We start from the raw sequence: 16,979 nt of genomic DNA on the forward strand, positions 1-16,979 counted from the left end.
AGCCTAAGTTGAACAACCGTGATCTCTGATCCCTCAGACAGCACTGCATCAAGAACCGTCATTCATCTACAGCTGATAGAAACGCATGGTCTCAGGGTTACTTTGGCAAACCTTTGTCAAGCTCTACAGTACATCCACAAATGCGAGTTAAAACTTTACTGTGCAAAAAGTAAGGTTTGCTATCTTCTACTCTAACCTTGTCAAGCCATGTCTTCATGGTGCACCGGTGCATTGTGATACTAGAACAGGTTTGTGCCTCTTAGTTCCGGTGAAGGGAAATTGTAGGCCTGATTAGGGTGCATCAGTTGCCCTCACTTTCATAAAATCTGATGCATTTTTGTTTGGGTGCTCCTTTTCACCAATAAAGACATCCTGTAAAATTTTTTTGACCATATTCAAAAGTCTAATGGTGGCACCATAAGGTTCATTTTTTTTTGCCAAAAAACGCTTATTTTATGTTTTCGCGTAAGGTTTGAATCACAATGTTGGACTCCATTTATTGATTTCTTGTGACCCAGAGATCATGTTAAGAACCTTTGCAAGGGATTGAGAAGCATTAATGTGATTCATAATACATTTGTATTGTTTAAAAGTAGTTGAACAATGATTCAATGAACAGCTAAAACTCAAACTGTGCTTGATAATATATTTAGAATATGTACTAAAAATGTGTATCTAAGATATTTGGTATACTCTATAAGGTGCCATAATGTTTCATGAAAAGTGATCGAAATTTTGTCATAAAAGTCATAAAATAGCAGCTTTTTCCATAACTTTGAGCTCCTGGTGCCACCATTAAACTTTTGAATTTTGTCAAAATATTTCACCCAGTGTGGGTGGCACGGTGGTGTAGTGGTTAGCGCTGTTGCCTCACAGCAAGAAGGTCCTGTGTTTGAGCCCAGCGGCCGGCGAGGGCCCTTCTGTGTAGAGTTTGCATGTTCTCCCCGTATCTGCATGGGTTTCCTCCGGGTGCTCCGGTTTCCCCCACAGTCCAAAGACATGCAGGTTAGGTTAACTGGTGACTCTAAATTGACCATGAATGTGAATGGTTGTCTGTGTCTATGTGTCAGCCCTGTGATGACCTGGCGACTTGTCCAGGGTGTACCCCGCCTTTCGCCTGTAGTCAGCTGGGATAGGCTCCAGCTTGCCTGCGACCCTGTAGAACAGGATAAAGCGGCTAGAGATAATGAGATGAGATTTCACCCGGTGTGTTTTCTTACCAAAAGGAACATAAAAACAAAAATGCATCATGATCAGAGGCACTTTTCATTTTAGGGGGCAACCGATACACCCTAGGCCTGATCCTACAGCAAAGACATTGTGTGTATGTCCAAGTTTGTGAGGAACACACTAGGTATGATGTTCAGGTGATTTTATGATTATTTAGAACCCAGACTCATCATGGCACCCAAAATATCACACATCACACATCACATTATCTCTAGCCGCTTTATCCTTCTACAGGGTCGCAGGCAAGCTGGAGCCTATCCCAGCTGACTACGGGCGAAAGGCGGGGTACACCCTGGACAAGTCGCCAGGTCATCACAGGGCTGACACATAGACACAGACAACCATTCACACTCACATTCACACCTACGGTCAATTTAGAGTCACCAGTTAACCTAACCTGCATGTCTTTGGACTGTGGGGGAAACCGGAGCACCCGGAGGAAACCCACGCGGACACGGGGAGAACATGCAAACTCCGCACAGAAAGGCCCTCGCCGGCCCCGGGGCTCGAACCCAGGACCTTCTTGCTGTGAGGCGACAGCGCTAACCACCCAAAATATCATAAAATGCTTTTATGGAGCCACAAGATGGCAGCAGTGACCACGTTTCTCAATAGCAGGCGTCTTAGTGCAGTGTAAAGCTGTAATGATCAGAATGTCCTTTATCTTTGTGATATACTGTATATCACATGTTTATGAATGCAAGAAAGTCGAATTGAGCTGTCACTAAGCTAATGAAGTATGCCAACAAATACGGCTAATGAACTGTGTGTGCGCGCAAAATAAAATCCCAATCAACATGATTATAGTGTATGCAGCCTATTTATTTATTATATTAGTCTATATTATCCTGACTAGAATGTGTATTTGTGAATGCACAATACATGCACATGATTAAGTAGTAAAGAGGCTTTATTGTGACTGGAGATGGATGCACTCTGGAACTGGGACCTGCAGCTTCCAGAAATAACAGAATGGGGAGGAACTCGGGCGTTTCTCCACCTAGTAGTATCAGGTGAAGAACAAAATCTCAGACAAACTGGATGTCTGCAACACGGAAGTCAAGAAGCAGTGAGATCAGACTCGACACAGGACAGCTTGGAATATTATTCATTTCATACAAACTCCAGGAACTGAGCTCTAATCTGAACATCCACTAAGACAAGCGCACACAGCTTCTACATCTAGGGGGGGGGGGGAAAGGCACCGAATTCCCAAAGATGCTTTTCCTGCTGGACTTTTGAATCGCAGAACCGTGTGTGGAAATGTCGTCGGAAGGTGCGATGGAGAAGGAGCTGAGCAGCGGCGAGTTGAACCGCGCTCTCATGGAGTTCCTGATGTTCGTGGCGCGGTGCGCGCTGCTGCTCTACCCGGTGTTCGCGTGCGGCGCGTTCGGCCTGAGCGTCAGCTGGGTGCTGCTCACGGTGCTGCTGTGGAGACTGTGGGAGAAGAACCGGCGGCGCAAATTCGAGCGCGTAGACGCCGCCATAGACTTCGTGGACAACGAGTTTCACGTAATCAAGAACGAAATGATGGAGGCGCTCAACTCGCCCACCTGGGTGGGTAAAGCAAGGGGGCGTGGCTTGTACTATGGGGTGGCCAGGTTAGACCCAGTGACTTTGTTTGGGGTGGCGCAATCTACATGCCGATCTTCATCCATAGAAAAATATCACTTTCTGTAGGCTGAATGTCTCATCTCATCTCATCATCTCTAGCCGCTTTATCCTGTTCAGGCAAGCTGGAGCCTATCCCAGCTGACTACGGGCGAAAGGCGGGGTACACCCAGGACAAGTCGCCAGGTTATCACAGGGCTGACACATAGACACAGACAACCATTCACACTCACAGTCACGGGTGGCACGGTGGTGTAGTGGTTAGCGCTGTCGCCTCACAGCAAGAAGGTCCGGGTTCGAGCCCCGTGGCCGGCGAGGGCCTTTCTGTGCGGAGTTTGCATGCTCTCCCCATGGGTTTCCTCCAGGTGCTCTGGTTTCCCCCACAGTCCAAAGACATGCAGGTTAGGTTAACTGGTGACTCTAAATTGACCGTAGGTGTGAATGTGAGTGTGAATGGTTGTCTGTGTCTATGTGTCAGCCCTGTGATGACCTGGCGACTTGTCCAGGGTGTACCCCGCCTTTCGCCCGTAGTCAGCTGGGATAGGCTCCAGCTTGCCTGCGACCCTGTAGAACAAGATAAAGCAGCTACAGATAATGAGATGAGATTCACAGTCACCAGTTAACCTAACCTGCACGTCTTTGGAATGTGGTGGAAACCGGAGCACCCGGAGGAAACCCACGCGGACAACATGCAAACTCCGCACAGAAAGGCCCTCGCCAGCCACGGGGCTCGAACCTGGACCTTCTTGCTGTGAGGCGACAGCGCTAACTACTACACCACCGTGCCTAGGCTGAATGTGTATACACCTAATAAATAAAACCTGGGTAACATAACATATATCTCACGAAGTGCTAGGGTTCCATATGAGTAGCTGATAACAAACAGAAGAAATCCAGTGCCTCAAAATAATAAACGTCATTAACCTAAGTGTTTGACTAATATTTGTTTGGCTGTTGGTTCATTTTGGCCAAGGAATCGTTACCTCTGCCAACTGTGTTGAAGGGCGTTATGTTTTTGTCTCCATTTGTTTGTTTGTCCATTCCCAATGGAACTCAAAAATTAGTGAATGGATTTTGATGAAATTTGGAGAAAAGGTGAGCCAAGGAACAGTTTCTTAGATCTTGATACAAATCCAGATATGTATGTAAATCCAGGATTTTATTTTTTTTTTTGTCTCTTCCCAACGTAACTCAAAAAGTAGTGAACAGATTTGGGTGATATTTGGTGGACAGCTTTAGTATTATCTTAGGTTTAAATGAATTAATTTTGATGTTGATAGTATGTGGCTTGGCAGAGGTATGCACTCTGCCACATGCCCTTCTAGTTGGGTTGTGTGTTGGCAAGGTCAGCTTGCTTGTTCATGCATGGCACTGACAGCCTTCACCATTGGTCAAGGATGACATGAAAATTCCCAGAGATGTTGTAGTGGACATTCTTTTATTATTCAGTCTAAACAGAACAAAGTAACCATCACAGTAAGATTTACCAATCATTCAGCTTTTATCATATGACCTCAGTTACTACTACTACTACTACTACTACTACTACTACTAATAATAATAATAATAAATAATCATAATTTTATTATTATTATTATTATTATTATTATTATTATGTCTCATTGCAGTGGCCTCTGGTCAGCTCTTAGCTACACCCATGGGTGACTTGAAAGCTGTATGATTTGTCATCTGTTGTTCATTATCACGCCTTTTGCAGTACCAATATCACTGCAATAACTAAATACTGTATAGTAGTTAATTGCTATGAGCATGTTGAGCAGTATCAGATCCTGTGCAAAAGAGTTAATGCTCTTTTTAATTGATCACACCATTCTAATGTTGCTTTCACTCTGCAGCATTTAGTCCATTTAATCTAAGCTTAGTGTTATTACCTCCTCAATGCAGTTCAGCAAGGCAGCTGTAAACACAGCAATCACACGTGGGTGACTAAAACAACCAGTCCCAGGCCTCCTAACTAATAGTAAGCCACAGTCTCTGTCTGCTTACCAGCCAACTTTAGCATTATCCATCCATTATCCATAACTGCTTATCCTGTGCAGGGTTGCGGGCAAGCTGGAGCCTGTCCCAGCTGACTATGGGTGAGAGGTGGGGTACACCCTGGATAAGTTGCCAGGTCATTGCAGGGCTGACACATAGAGACAAACAACCATTCACACCCACACCTACGGTCAATTTCTCATCTCATCTCATTATCTCTAGCCGCTTTATCCTTCTACAGGGTCGCAGGCAAGCTGGAGCCTATCCCAGCTGACTACGGGCGAAAGGCGGGGTACACCCTGGACAAGTCGCCAGGTCATCACAGGGCTGACACATAGACACAGACAACCATTCACACTCACATTCACACCTACGGTCAATTTAGAGCCACCAGTTAACCTAACCTGCATGTCTTTGGACTGTGGGGGAAACCGGAGCGCCCAGAGGAAACCCATGCAGACATGGGGAGAATATGCAAACTCCACACAGAAAGGCCCCTGTCAGCCACTGGGCTTTAACCCAGAACCTTCTTGCTGTGAGGTGACAGTGCTAACCACTACACCACCGTGCTGCCTACTTTAGCATTATTCAACTGACAAATTGATTCGACCCTATTGTCGCCTGCTGTGTATTTTTGGTTGCAGGCAGCAAATATTTTTCTCCTAACTTGACCCACAAAGTCCAACAGAAATGCTGGATAGGATTCCCGAAGTGCCTTGAACTCCAGTTGCTTCAAATCATTTAACTAGTACCAGATCAATGTCTTTATACAGTTACTTTTTCTCTGATTTCTATACACAGTCACCAAAGGTTTGTCTACCTTTTTTCAACTCTATTTTTGACCAGTGATACAAAGTGTTCTACAAGTACATTTTCAGCCATGTCCCTTTTTACACCATCTGAGTAAATGTATTATATGAGAGAAACCAAATTTCACATTTCTGTTGCATGTCATAATAGCAACATGCCTGCATGTGTTCAAACCCAGCAAACAGTTTGAAGTTAGTAGGAATTTCTCTCGAGTGTTATGTCTAAGAACATGTTTATTTATTTATTTTGTGGTAACATTTATAGCATTTCTAAATGTTCCTGCAACACTGATGCAACCTTTGTAGTTCTAAAAGTGTCCCTGCACAAATGTTTTAATAATGTCCGAATAATCAGAGCAATTTTGAAAATGACTCCCATGGCAAAAGGTTTCTTGATCACCATTAACAATTATCTTCCCAGATTATCCCATGGTGTACGGGTGTTCAATCCAATCTTAACCCTCCAATCTACTTGCTGTCCAGTCATACCTGCTCCATTTTAATATAGTAAATATTGACCTATGAATACATTCTAGCAGTGTTTTCTGTTAGTTGGAAATATGATTTATTTGTATCATGCATGGGGTTTTAGGAAGATTTCCGGCTTCAGTTCATGATCTAGTTTAGTAGGAGCAATGAAGTGTGTAGTGTGTAATCATTTTTTCCATACCAACTTGCTTTAGTGTGGTGTGGTTTTGGATTCAGGGCATTTTGTCATTCAACTATTGTGTGTTTACAGGGGTGTGGTTCTTGCTGTGTTGCCTGGGAACCTCGCAGGCAAAGCAGGTTTCGTTTCTAAGCTCCACCTCTGCTTTTTGGTGTTTTTGATGCCAAGTACACAGTGGAGCGCTCTTTCTCTGTGTGTGTGTGTTAGTTAAACAGGTGATTCTTAAACAGAGTACCAAACGTGAAATATGTTCACTGCAGTGATATTCTTCCTCTAGAACTGTTCAGAACATGATAAAATTACATTTAATGTGTATATCAGGAGAAGCGTTACTTGATTTTTGGAAACTGTCAGCAGTGAGTCATATGTGGGAACAATCATAATGGTACCATTGGAGCATAATTGTGTTAACACAAACCAGAAAAAGGTGTGATTGACAAGAACATGGATGGAAGCCCTGAGCTTTTGCACAGTTGTGTCCTAATGTGTCATTGTGAAAACACTTGAGAAAAACTCTTCAGTAATTAGCAACTACTATAGTATTGAAATGCCACTGTGATGATTCTGCTTTTGTGAGAACACCTGTTTACGTTAATAGTGTAAAAGGTGCTAATTCAGTTTGTTCCTCTTGCATTACTCTTCTTGGAATCCTTTGCTAAAGGGTTTTAATTCAATGAGGTGATTTCTGGCCTTCACTTTTTCTATAATGGTTAAATTTACTAAGGTGTTGTGTTTATTTATTTATTTTTTATTGGCATCCCATCAGTTTATGCCTAGCTAGCAATAATACTGAGAAAATGTCACTGTTCATATGTATGCATGACTCCTGATTACATGCTGTAAATTGAGCCATGGGGCAAGGAACAATTGATTAGGTTTTGATGCAGATCCAGGATTGTTTTGTCTCTTCCCAATGTAACTCAAAAAGTAGTGAACGGATTTTGATTACATTTGGTGTACAGCTTTAGTATTACCTTAGGTTGAAATGATTTGACTTTGATGTTGATAATATGTGGCTTGGTGGAGGTATGCACAATACCAAGTGCCCTTCTAGTTGTTCTTGCAAAAATGGGTGTTTTAGAGACTTCTCCCGCTCAAACCGGATTAGATTAGGTTAGATTAGATTAGATTCAGCTTTGTCATTGTGCAGAGTACAGATACAAAGCCAGTGAAACGTGGTTGGCATCTAACCAGAAGTGCAAAATACAGTATTATTTAAGTGCCAGAAGTAAGTACTGCAGCACAGTGATGCTGTATGTTACAGAATATACAGTGATGGACAGTGGAGAGTTACAATATACAGATATGCCTGTAAATATTAAAATGCATATTTACAGAGGGGAAGTGGACAGGATTAGAGTATGTAAGATTGTATGTACAGTTAGCAGCAGCAGCATTAGTTCACCCCATGTACAGATGTTTGTGTACAATGAAGTGGCAGTGTGTGCAGCAGCAGTATGAACATGCACAGTTGTTTATATGTACAGTATTATTATTGCATAAGTGGCATACTTTGTGCAGCAATTTAAGTGGACCATTTTGTACAAGAACTTAATAGTTCAAATGGCATGTTAAAGTACAATTTATTAGAAAACATATGAGGTGTCTAATACTTGGTTATTGAGTTATTGTTGTGCAGGGGGTTTATTGTAATGTACATAATTGCACTTTTGAATGTTGTCAGCAGGGATAAAGTGGAATATGAAAGGTTGGAAGGAGTTTGCAGTTTGTTGGATCCCATGACATGTATACGGGAAAAAATGTTATGAAATAAAATGAAAAATTCTCACGGCAGCCTAGTGTTTGTGATCTCAGATTACACTGAGGACTAACTAGGTATCTAACCTACCGGTAATCAGCAATCAATAAGCTTCTTATAATATATATCATTACAAATATTTACACACAATCTAACCAGCAAAATTTCATTAATTATTCAAGATTATTGGATATATTGTTACAAATTCTTTTCACCGAATATGAGCAGGTGACTCGGGAGCACTGGTGAAATCAAATGAACTTGACTTGAAGATATTTTGAGCGTGCATTCTTGCCTCTCGGTATTCGCTGATTCATCTCACTTCAGATTACACTATAGATAATACAAATGGATGATGTTAGTTAAACATGAAATATGTTTGTCTTTTGCTTGTTTCCTTTGAAGCAGGATTGGACTTTTTAGTTTCTGTCATGCAGTAACTACAAATCTTTTTCCTCTCCTTTTTTGCTTTCCTTCACTCCTCAGATCATTTCAAAGCAGAAAATGTGAATTTTTACCCTCTCAAAGTTACTCAGGATGCCAGAACTCAGTTTTGGATCATTTTGCATAACTTCAACCAATTGATGTTACTTAGACAAAGTATTCCTGTTTGTCACACTAGTATCACTTGAGGGTTTTTTTCTTCTTCTTTGTGTCATCTCAGGGCTTGCTCATTATGGATCTCAATCTGTGTACATCTGCGTTTGCGACAATTGTCTATTGTTAAAGGCACTATAGAAATAAAATTTGAATTGAAATTCTCCTGGAGCTACAAGGCACGTAAAGACTGCCAATTAGTATAATGTAAACTTCAAATTACATTTGTCTGTTTTGTATGGCGGCACGGTGGTGTAGTGGTTAGCACTGTCGCCTCACAGCAAGAAGGTCTTGAGTTTGAGCCCAGCAGCTGATGAGGGCCTTTCTGTGTGGAGTTTGAATGTTTCTGTGTGGGTTTCCTCCGGGTGCTCCAGTTTCCCCCACAGTCCAAAGACATGCAGGTTAGGCTAATTAGTGGCTCTAAATTGACTATAGGTATGAGTGTGAATGGCTGTTTGTCTCTATGTGTCAGCCCTGTGATGACCTGGCGACTTGTCCAGGGTGTACCCTACCTCTCACCCATAGTCAGCTGGGATGGGCTCCAGCTTGCCTGCGAACCTGTACAGGATAAACAGCTACACATAATGGATGGATGGATGTTGTTTTGTACATCATGCATACAGTGGTTTGTAAAAATGAATGAAAGTGTATCAAATACGACTTTCAGGATGTTGCTTTTGTATGGAATTTTGCTGTCTGACATGACAAACTGTCTTATTAATGTATTGGGCCCCCACAAGTCAATAGCTTTAGTGTTGAACAGATTCTACAAGTCTCCGGAACTGGACTGAAGAGATGAGCACTGTTCTTCCAAAATATATTAGTATTTAGATAGTAGTAGTGGTGGTGGTGGAGAGCGCTGTCTAACACATCGCTTCAAAATCTCCCAAAGGAGTAACTTTAGATTGGTTTGCAATGATGCTTCCCTCTGAGGGAACGAGTGGATCCAATCCATGCCAGCAAAATGAGCCACACAACAGAGCCACTGGGCTTTCCTTTAATTTGTCACAACTGCAGACAAACTGTAACCTGTGTGTGATAAATCTTTCTCATATTTGTCTTTCTGCACAACAGATTCACTTTGATGAAGTTGAGAAGGCTACCTGGATCAACAAGGTAAGAAAGAATGACCGAATACTGTTTCAGGTATTGTAATGTACTCGTGTGTGTGTGTGTGGTACCAGTCAAAAACTTTGGACGCTGCTTTTAATTCAATGTTTTTTATTCATTTGTATTAGTTAAAAGACACTTCATGTCTTAAAGTAATGATGGCTGTCATTTCTCTTGACTTAGTTGAGCGGTTCTTGACATAATATGCAGGGATTAATACAGTTACGCTACAATAGGGCTATTTACTGTAGTTTTATTATTTACTGTTTGATCTCAAATGGGTGGCACGGTGGTGTAGTGGTTAGCGCTGTCGCCTCACAGCAAGAAGGTCCAGGTTCGAGCCCCGTGGCCGACCAGGGCCTTTCTGTGCGGAGTTTGCATGTTCTCCCCGTGTCCACGTGGGTTTCCTCCGGGTGCTCCGGTTTCCCCCACAGTCCAAAGACATGCAGGTTAGGTTAACTGGTGACTCTAAATTGGCCGTAGGTGTGAATGTGAGTGTGAATGGTTGTCTGTGTCTATGTGTCAGCCCTGTGATGACCTGGCGACTTCTCCAGGGTGTACCCTGCCTTTCACCCATAGTCAGCTGGGATAGGCTCCAACTTGCCTGCGACCCTGTAGAACAGGATAATGCGGCTAGAGATGATTTCAAATGCATTAAGAAGGCAAGAAACTCGCCCGCTAATTAACTTTTGATGAGGCACACCTGTTAATTGAAAAGCATTCCAGGTGACTGCCTCATGAAGCTGGTTAAGATAATGGCAATAGTGTGTAATGCATCAAGATAAACACTGGCTACTTTGAAGAATGCAAAATATGAAACACATTTTGTTTTTTAAACACAATTCCATATATGCCCCATATGTTGTTTCTCGTTTTGATGTCTTCAGTAGGGCGGCACGGTGGTGTAGTGGTTAGCGCTGTCGCCTCACAGCAAGAAGGTCCGGGTTCAAGCCCCGTGGCCGACGAGGGCCTTTCTGTGCGGAGTTTGCGTGTTCTCCCCGTGTCCACGTGGGTTTCCTCCGGGTGCTCCGGTTTCCCCCACAGTCCAAAGACATGCAGGTTAGGTTAACTGGTGACTCTAAATTGGCCGTAGGTGTGAATGTGAGTGTGAATGGTTGTCTGTGTCTATGTGTCAGCCCTGTGATGACCTGGCGACTTGTCCAGGGTGTACCCCGCCTTTCGCCCGTAGTCAGCTGGGATAGGCTCCAGCTTGCCTGCGACCCTGTAGAAGGATAAAGCGGCTAGAGATAATGAGATGAGATGTCTTCAGTATTGTTCTACAATGTAGAAAATAGTCAACATACAGAAAACCTATAAGTGTGGTGTACAAACTTTTGACTGGTACTGTACATAACACCTAACACCCATAAACAAACATAATTCTCTTTAATGTTTGCTGACTGATAAGGACACAACCATTTTACTAGGTTTATATAATACAGTATATGAGGTGTGTTATTCCTCAACAAAAATTCCCGTGCAGGGATTGGTCAAGGATGGCTCTTGTGACCATAAAATAGTTCTACCATTGATTAAGCAATGTATCTCATGACATCAAAAAAAAAAATGGACATGGTGAGTCAGTCATGGTATATCCTGGCTATACCATGAACTGACATCACAATTTCAAGCTATACGGCTGACTCGAGTCACAGCTGTGGCTCTGTGAGCATTTCTGTGTGTGTAGATCTATGTATCATGATCATGCCTAGTGAGGCAGGTGATAACATGGTACATTGCACATGCACAGGTCGAAGGTCGCGTCGATGTAAACAACAAGCATGGCTGCCTCCAGTGAGTTTATGCCAAGATTCAATCTTAACACACTTAGTTTGGAAATTTTTGATGAGGGATATAAATCAAATATACCATGCACTGAAAGGTTCCGGTAATTATGGATTCTCTGAGGTGACTGGCATAGTACTATTTTCTTTGGGGCTGCATAATTTAAATTAAGGAAGAGAATCCATGATTTCAACCAGAGCCTCTTAGTGGATGGTATATTTGATTACTATTATTCAACAAATGTGAGGTCAGTAAGAACAAGGTGATGGATAGCTTTCCAGGCTTAATCAAATTCACTTAACTCAGCCAAGCCAGGTATTCTCGACAAAATATCCTTCAAGAAGACTGAGAAATAAATGGAATGACTACAGTAGGGTTTTACTGTGTCATTGTCAAAGAGTGACATTTTTTTACTGCACCATATTATAGCATGAACTTGGGTTCAAATGGGATCTTGTCCTTGGGTTTTGTAGCAATAAAACTTATTGCTTATTATAGAATGTCAAGGTCAAGTAGATTTTCATGAGCAATGCTCCCTGGAAAAATGTTGGAAGCTACAAATGATCATTGGGTGTAAAGTTCTCAAATATGGCCATCTTTTTCTTTATAAGGTTCTTTAAAATTGGTATGATGACCTCTCATTTTAGTAAGCAACAGAAATTAAAATAAAATATGCTAGTTATTTGATAGCAACTACTGTACTCAACAAAACTGGGCTTTGCTCTCATAATGCTCTATCATGTATGTTAAGAATTATTTGAAATTTTCACCCAAATTTTGTTCCAGACTACATTCTTGTGCTGTGAAACTCACAGGAAAAACATTTGTACCTGAGATTCTTCAGACATGTGTGTTACTATGATATCAAGATGATGTCTTCTGAATATTCTCAGATTCTTAAGCAAGCCTGGCCATTCTTTGCCGTCTTCATGGACAAGCTTCTGAAAGAGACCATCCAGACTTCAATTAGGCAGTCCAGCCCTCACCTCAAGACCTTCACCTTCACCAAAGTCCATTTTGGCCAGAGGGTGAGGCGAACTGCTCTAACAAACATGGCATAGATTAGACTTAATGATGCATAGAGGTTTATGGTGATTTCTTAGACATTGGTGGACATTTTTTAGACACTTGCCCCTTTCCCTTCTTAACACCTTTGGACATAATGTGTACACTTGTACACATGAAGTTCCATAGCATGAAGTTCCATAGCATTTTTCCTTGTGTCCGCAGGGGTTAAGCAATTGAAGGAGATTGTAAACTTGATAGACTAATATGCACCTCTGTTTGGTGGTGTTTCAGGCTCCAGTGATTACAGGCATACGAGCGTACACAAATGAAGTAGACGTGAGGGAAGTCATCCTGGACTTCAACATTGTGTAAGTTCTGTGGTTCTAGAAAAAGAACTATATGGGAACATTTTTGATGTCTATCTAATATTTCTGTGATATTAAGTTCTGACCTTCAATAAGGTCAGAGCAAATACAACATTTCCTCATAGCTTATGTATAATGTTTACAACCTTACAATTTCAAGGTCAATGTGCTTTGGAGAATCAGATGCATCTTCTCATCAGATTTATCAATACTTGCTTCATGGAATGCTATCACTGTTTAAATATTTCATGACTGTTTCTCAGTTACGATGGGGATATAGACATTGACGCAGATATAAAGACACGCATCTCGGCAGGAGTTAAAGAAGTTCAGGTTGGCCCCCATGCTTTTTCTGTCAATATATTTTGAGAATGGTTTCATTTTGGAATAAGAATTCTGTGGTGGTGTTTTAGTTTATGGGAACAAATACCTGTATACACATTTAGTACAAGTTTGTTTAGTAGTGTTTTACAACTTGTAATCTGAGAGAGAGACACTTATAGGGTTTGATTGAATTATATTATGAGTAAGATTGGTATCTGAAACTTGGTTATAAAGGACATTGTTGTAAAGGACATTTTAAGTAATACCTTTTGAAATGTGAAAACATTAATACATTTTATCTCAAGTATATTTGCTATACATCAGTGACAGCAAAGAAAAATGTGGAGATTTTAGTCTGTAATCATGACATCTAGATATCTAGAATATCTACACTACCGTTCAAAAGTTTGGGGTCACTTTGAAATTTCCTTATTTTTGAAAGAAAAGCACTGTTCTTTTCAATGAAGACTTTAAACTAATCAGAAATACACTCTATACATTGCTAATGTGGTAAATGACTATTCTAGCTAAATTCTACTAAATGTCTGGTTTTTGGTGCAATATCTCCATAGGTGTATAGAGGCCCATTTCCAGCAACGATCAGTCCAGTGTTCTAATGGTACAATGTGTTTGCTCATTGCCTTAGAAGGCTAATGGATGATTAGAAAACCCTTGTACAATCATGTTAGCACAGCTGAAAACAGTTTAGCTCTTTAGAGAAGCTACTAAGCAGGAACTTTTCAGGCAAATATTAACTGGAAGTCATTCATTTAGTTTGGTTGCTGAGTGTTTTGAACATCTTTGCACGACAGCTCTGAACAAATATTCAGTAATAGAGTTTGACCAGTCCTTTACCTGTTATTGAAAGTTATTTTTTGTCTTTCAGCTTCAGGGGATGCTCCGAGTGATTCTTAACCCCTTGATTGGCCAGCCCCCACTTGTGGGTGGGGTTACAATGTTTTTCATCCGTCGACCTGTGGGTGACATTTTGTTATATGTAATACTGTGCAATATACAATATTTATCCTATTGATGAATTGATAATTACTGCAAAATTTACCGATGAGCTTCATTAATCTAAATTCCCAGATCATGCAGTTGAATTGGACTGGCATGACCAATCTCCTGGATACTCCAGCACTACGGTACACACTGTTTGATTTTTTTTAATTATATGAGTCATGGGGAAACACTGTGGTGCAGTGGATAATGTTGCTGCCTCAGACCTCGGGGGTCCCTGGGTAAATCCTGGGCTTGGGTTACAGTTTGCATGTTTTCCATGTTCCTCCAGGTTTTCTGGTTTCTTTGTACCTCCCCCAAACAGTATGTGTTAGTAGGTGGATTGACTATGCTAAATTGGCCCTAGGTGTGAATGAGTGTATATGCATGGTTCTCTGCAATGCACTGACATTCCATTCAGAGTGTATCAATACCTCATACCAGCATTCCCAGGACCCACCATGGACCTCAACCAGGATAAGGTCTTGTTTGTAGTTCAGTTTTAGTTGTTAGTAATCTGTTTGTTGGTTTACACCTAATGCAATTCGCACATTTCTCTGCAGACAGTTTTCCAAGTCAGCCATCATGGACGTCATCTCTTCCTATATGGTCCTACCGAATCGTCTATGTTTCCCATTAATAGACCAAGTCAAGGTGGATCAAATGAGGTTTCCTCTGCCTCGAGTGAGTGCAGTCGATCACTCACTGTGTCTGTTAAACTGCAAATGATAATTTTGTAAGCACAGAATGGCAAAATTGTGTTTCCAGGTTTTCATTCCAGTCAAGTACGGTCTTGACAAAATCAAGTTTTTTGAAAAGATTTGGCCTCATGAGGATCAGACTGGAGATCCTTTCATAAGTGACATAAACTGCATTAAGATACTGTAACACAATACAGTATTAACTACTGCTGTAACCTGTTGGATGTTTTATGGACATTCTCTAGGGTGTGGTACGTGTCCATGTACTGGAGGCTCAGGAGTTGAAGGCCATGGACATGGCAGTGATGGGACTAGTAAAAGGCAAGTCTGATCCATATGCAGTCCTGATGGTCGGAAACCAACGTTTCCAAACAAAGACCATTCAAAAGACCTTGAACCCCAAATGGAATGAGGTGTATGAGGTAATGGCTAATGCTTGCTTTGCATATATAAGAACTACAAATTTTCCATTCAAGCCAATGTCCAATCAGCATTTTGCATAATTGTTCTTATGGTTCAAATTACTCTATATTACACAAGGTTTTGTGTTCTGATATACTGTAAATGTACTAATCATGGGGTGGCCTTGGGCTGAAGTCCCCTTGAGCAAGGTACCTAACCCCTAACTGCTCCCCGGGCACTGTAGTATGGTTGACCATTGGGGTGTGTGTGTGTGTGTGCGTGTGTGTGTGTTCACTGCTTCAGATGGGTTAAATGCAGAGGATGAATTTTACTGTGCTTGAGTGTGCATGTGACAAATAAACGCTTCTTCTATCATACAAATTGGGTTTCTTGCAGCTTACTTGTCAGAATAACAGTAAAATGAGCAACTGTTGTGTTACAATAAGGAAATATCAGCATCAGGAGGTTCCACAGGGCATGATGCTTGGTCATTTTGATTTCTTTTGTTCACAGTGATAAATCTGTATGTATTTCTTTTGAGTATAGTTTGTGGTTCATGAGGCTCCAGGCCAAGACCTTGAAGTGGAGCTCTATGATGAGGACACGGACAAGGATGACTTTATGGGCAGGTGACTATTTCTGTTTTCTTTCTGTTGGCACTGTGTTAATCTGAGGTAATATTTAATGCATATATTCATTTGCCGGTAATACAGGTTTAATCTGGATTTTGGTGAGGTGAGGAAGGAACATGTGATAGATGAGGTATGTGCCTGTGCATGATACAGATAGCTAGATTGTTTGGGAATAGACTGTAGAATATCCTACAGATGTAAATAGCTAGATCATCTGGGAATAGAAAATGGAAAATTCTCTATTGACGCAGTACAGTGCCATCCATAATTATTGGCACCCCTTTTAAAGATTAGAAAAAAAATCCAACCTTTTAATTGAAATAAATTTATTCAGAGAAAAACAAGTCCCTCATCAAGAAATAATTATTTCCAACAAAAGCACGTGCCAATATTATTGGCACCCCTAGAAATTCTAGTGAACACAATGTAACTGAAGCATGTTTCCCATTTAAATTGTACATGTTTGAGTTGATTGGAGTGTGTAAGAACTTTTACGCTGTAATCCTGGTTAACTGGGGAACAAATGTGATGTGACACAGTGGCTAAATTCCCTTAGTCATTCATTAACATGGGAAAGATAAAAGAACACAAACCAAATAAGGGAGAAGTGTGCTGATCTTCATAAGTCAGGGAATGGTTATAAAGAAATAGCTACTCACCTGAAAATGTCCATTTCTACTGTTAGGCCAATAATAATAAAGTGAACACCAACTGGAACTGTTACAAACTTGCCTGTAAGAGGTCCCAAGTTTATTTTGCCCCCACATACGGTACAGTGAGGTGGAGGGTAAGAGAACAAAAAAATTCCCCAAGGAACCCTCTTGGTGAATTCCAAAAAAAAAGTAAAATCTTGGGTTTTCAACTCTCCAAAACCACCATCAGACTCCACCTCCATGCCAACAGGCTATTTGGAAGGTTTTCCAGGAAAAAAAAAAGCCTTTTCTGTCAGTTAACCACAAACATAAGCACCTGAAGTTTGCGA

At 41.2% G+C, this 16,979-nt stretch overlaps 1 protein-coding gene across 1 annotated transcript in view; it reads left to right on the forward strand.

Moving 5' to 3' along the window:
- The first annotated feature begins 2,214 nt into the window (after positions 1-2,214).
- The window catches only part of esyt3 (extended synaptotagmin-like protein 3), a 37,012-nt gene continuing 22,247 nt past the window's right edge, over positions 2,215-16,979 (forward strand). The window contains exons 1-11 of the mRNA XM_060929179.1: positions 2,215-2,787; positions 9,746-9,787; positions 12,460-12,594; positions 12,866-12,942; positions 13,203-13,272; positions 14,150-14,239; positions 14,353-14,408; positions 14,826-14,946; positions 15,209-15,385; positions 15,912-15,994; positions 16,079-16,127. Of these exons, the coding sequence (XP_060785162.1) occupies positions 2,494-2,787; positions 9,746-9,787; positions 12,460-12,594; positions 12,866-12,942; positions 13,203-13,272; positions 14,150-14,239; positions 14,353-14,408; positions 14,826-14,946; positions 15,209-15,385; positions 15,912-15,994; positions 16,079-16,127 (1,194 nt within the window). The 5' untranslated portion in view covers positions 2,215-2,493. The remainder of the gene's footprint in view (positions 2,788-9,745; positions 9,788-12,459; positions 12,595-12,865; positions 12,943-13,202; positions 13,273-14,149; positions 14,240-14,352; positions 14,409-14,825; positions 14,947-15,208; positions 15,386-15,911; positions 15,995-16,078; positions 16,128-16,979) is intronic.

This window comes from Neoarius graeffei, chromosome 9 (genome assembly GCF_027579695.1).
Source record: "Neoarius graeffei isolate fNeoGra1 chromosome 9, fNeoGra1.pri, whole genome shotgun sequence".
NCBI lineage: Eukaryota > Metazoa > Chordata > Actinopteri > Siluriformes > Ariidae > Neoarius > Neoarius graeffei.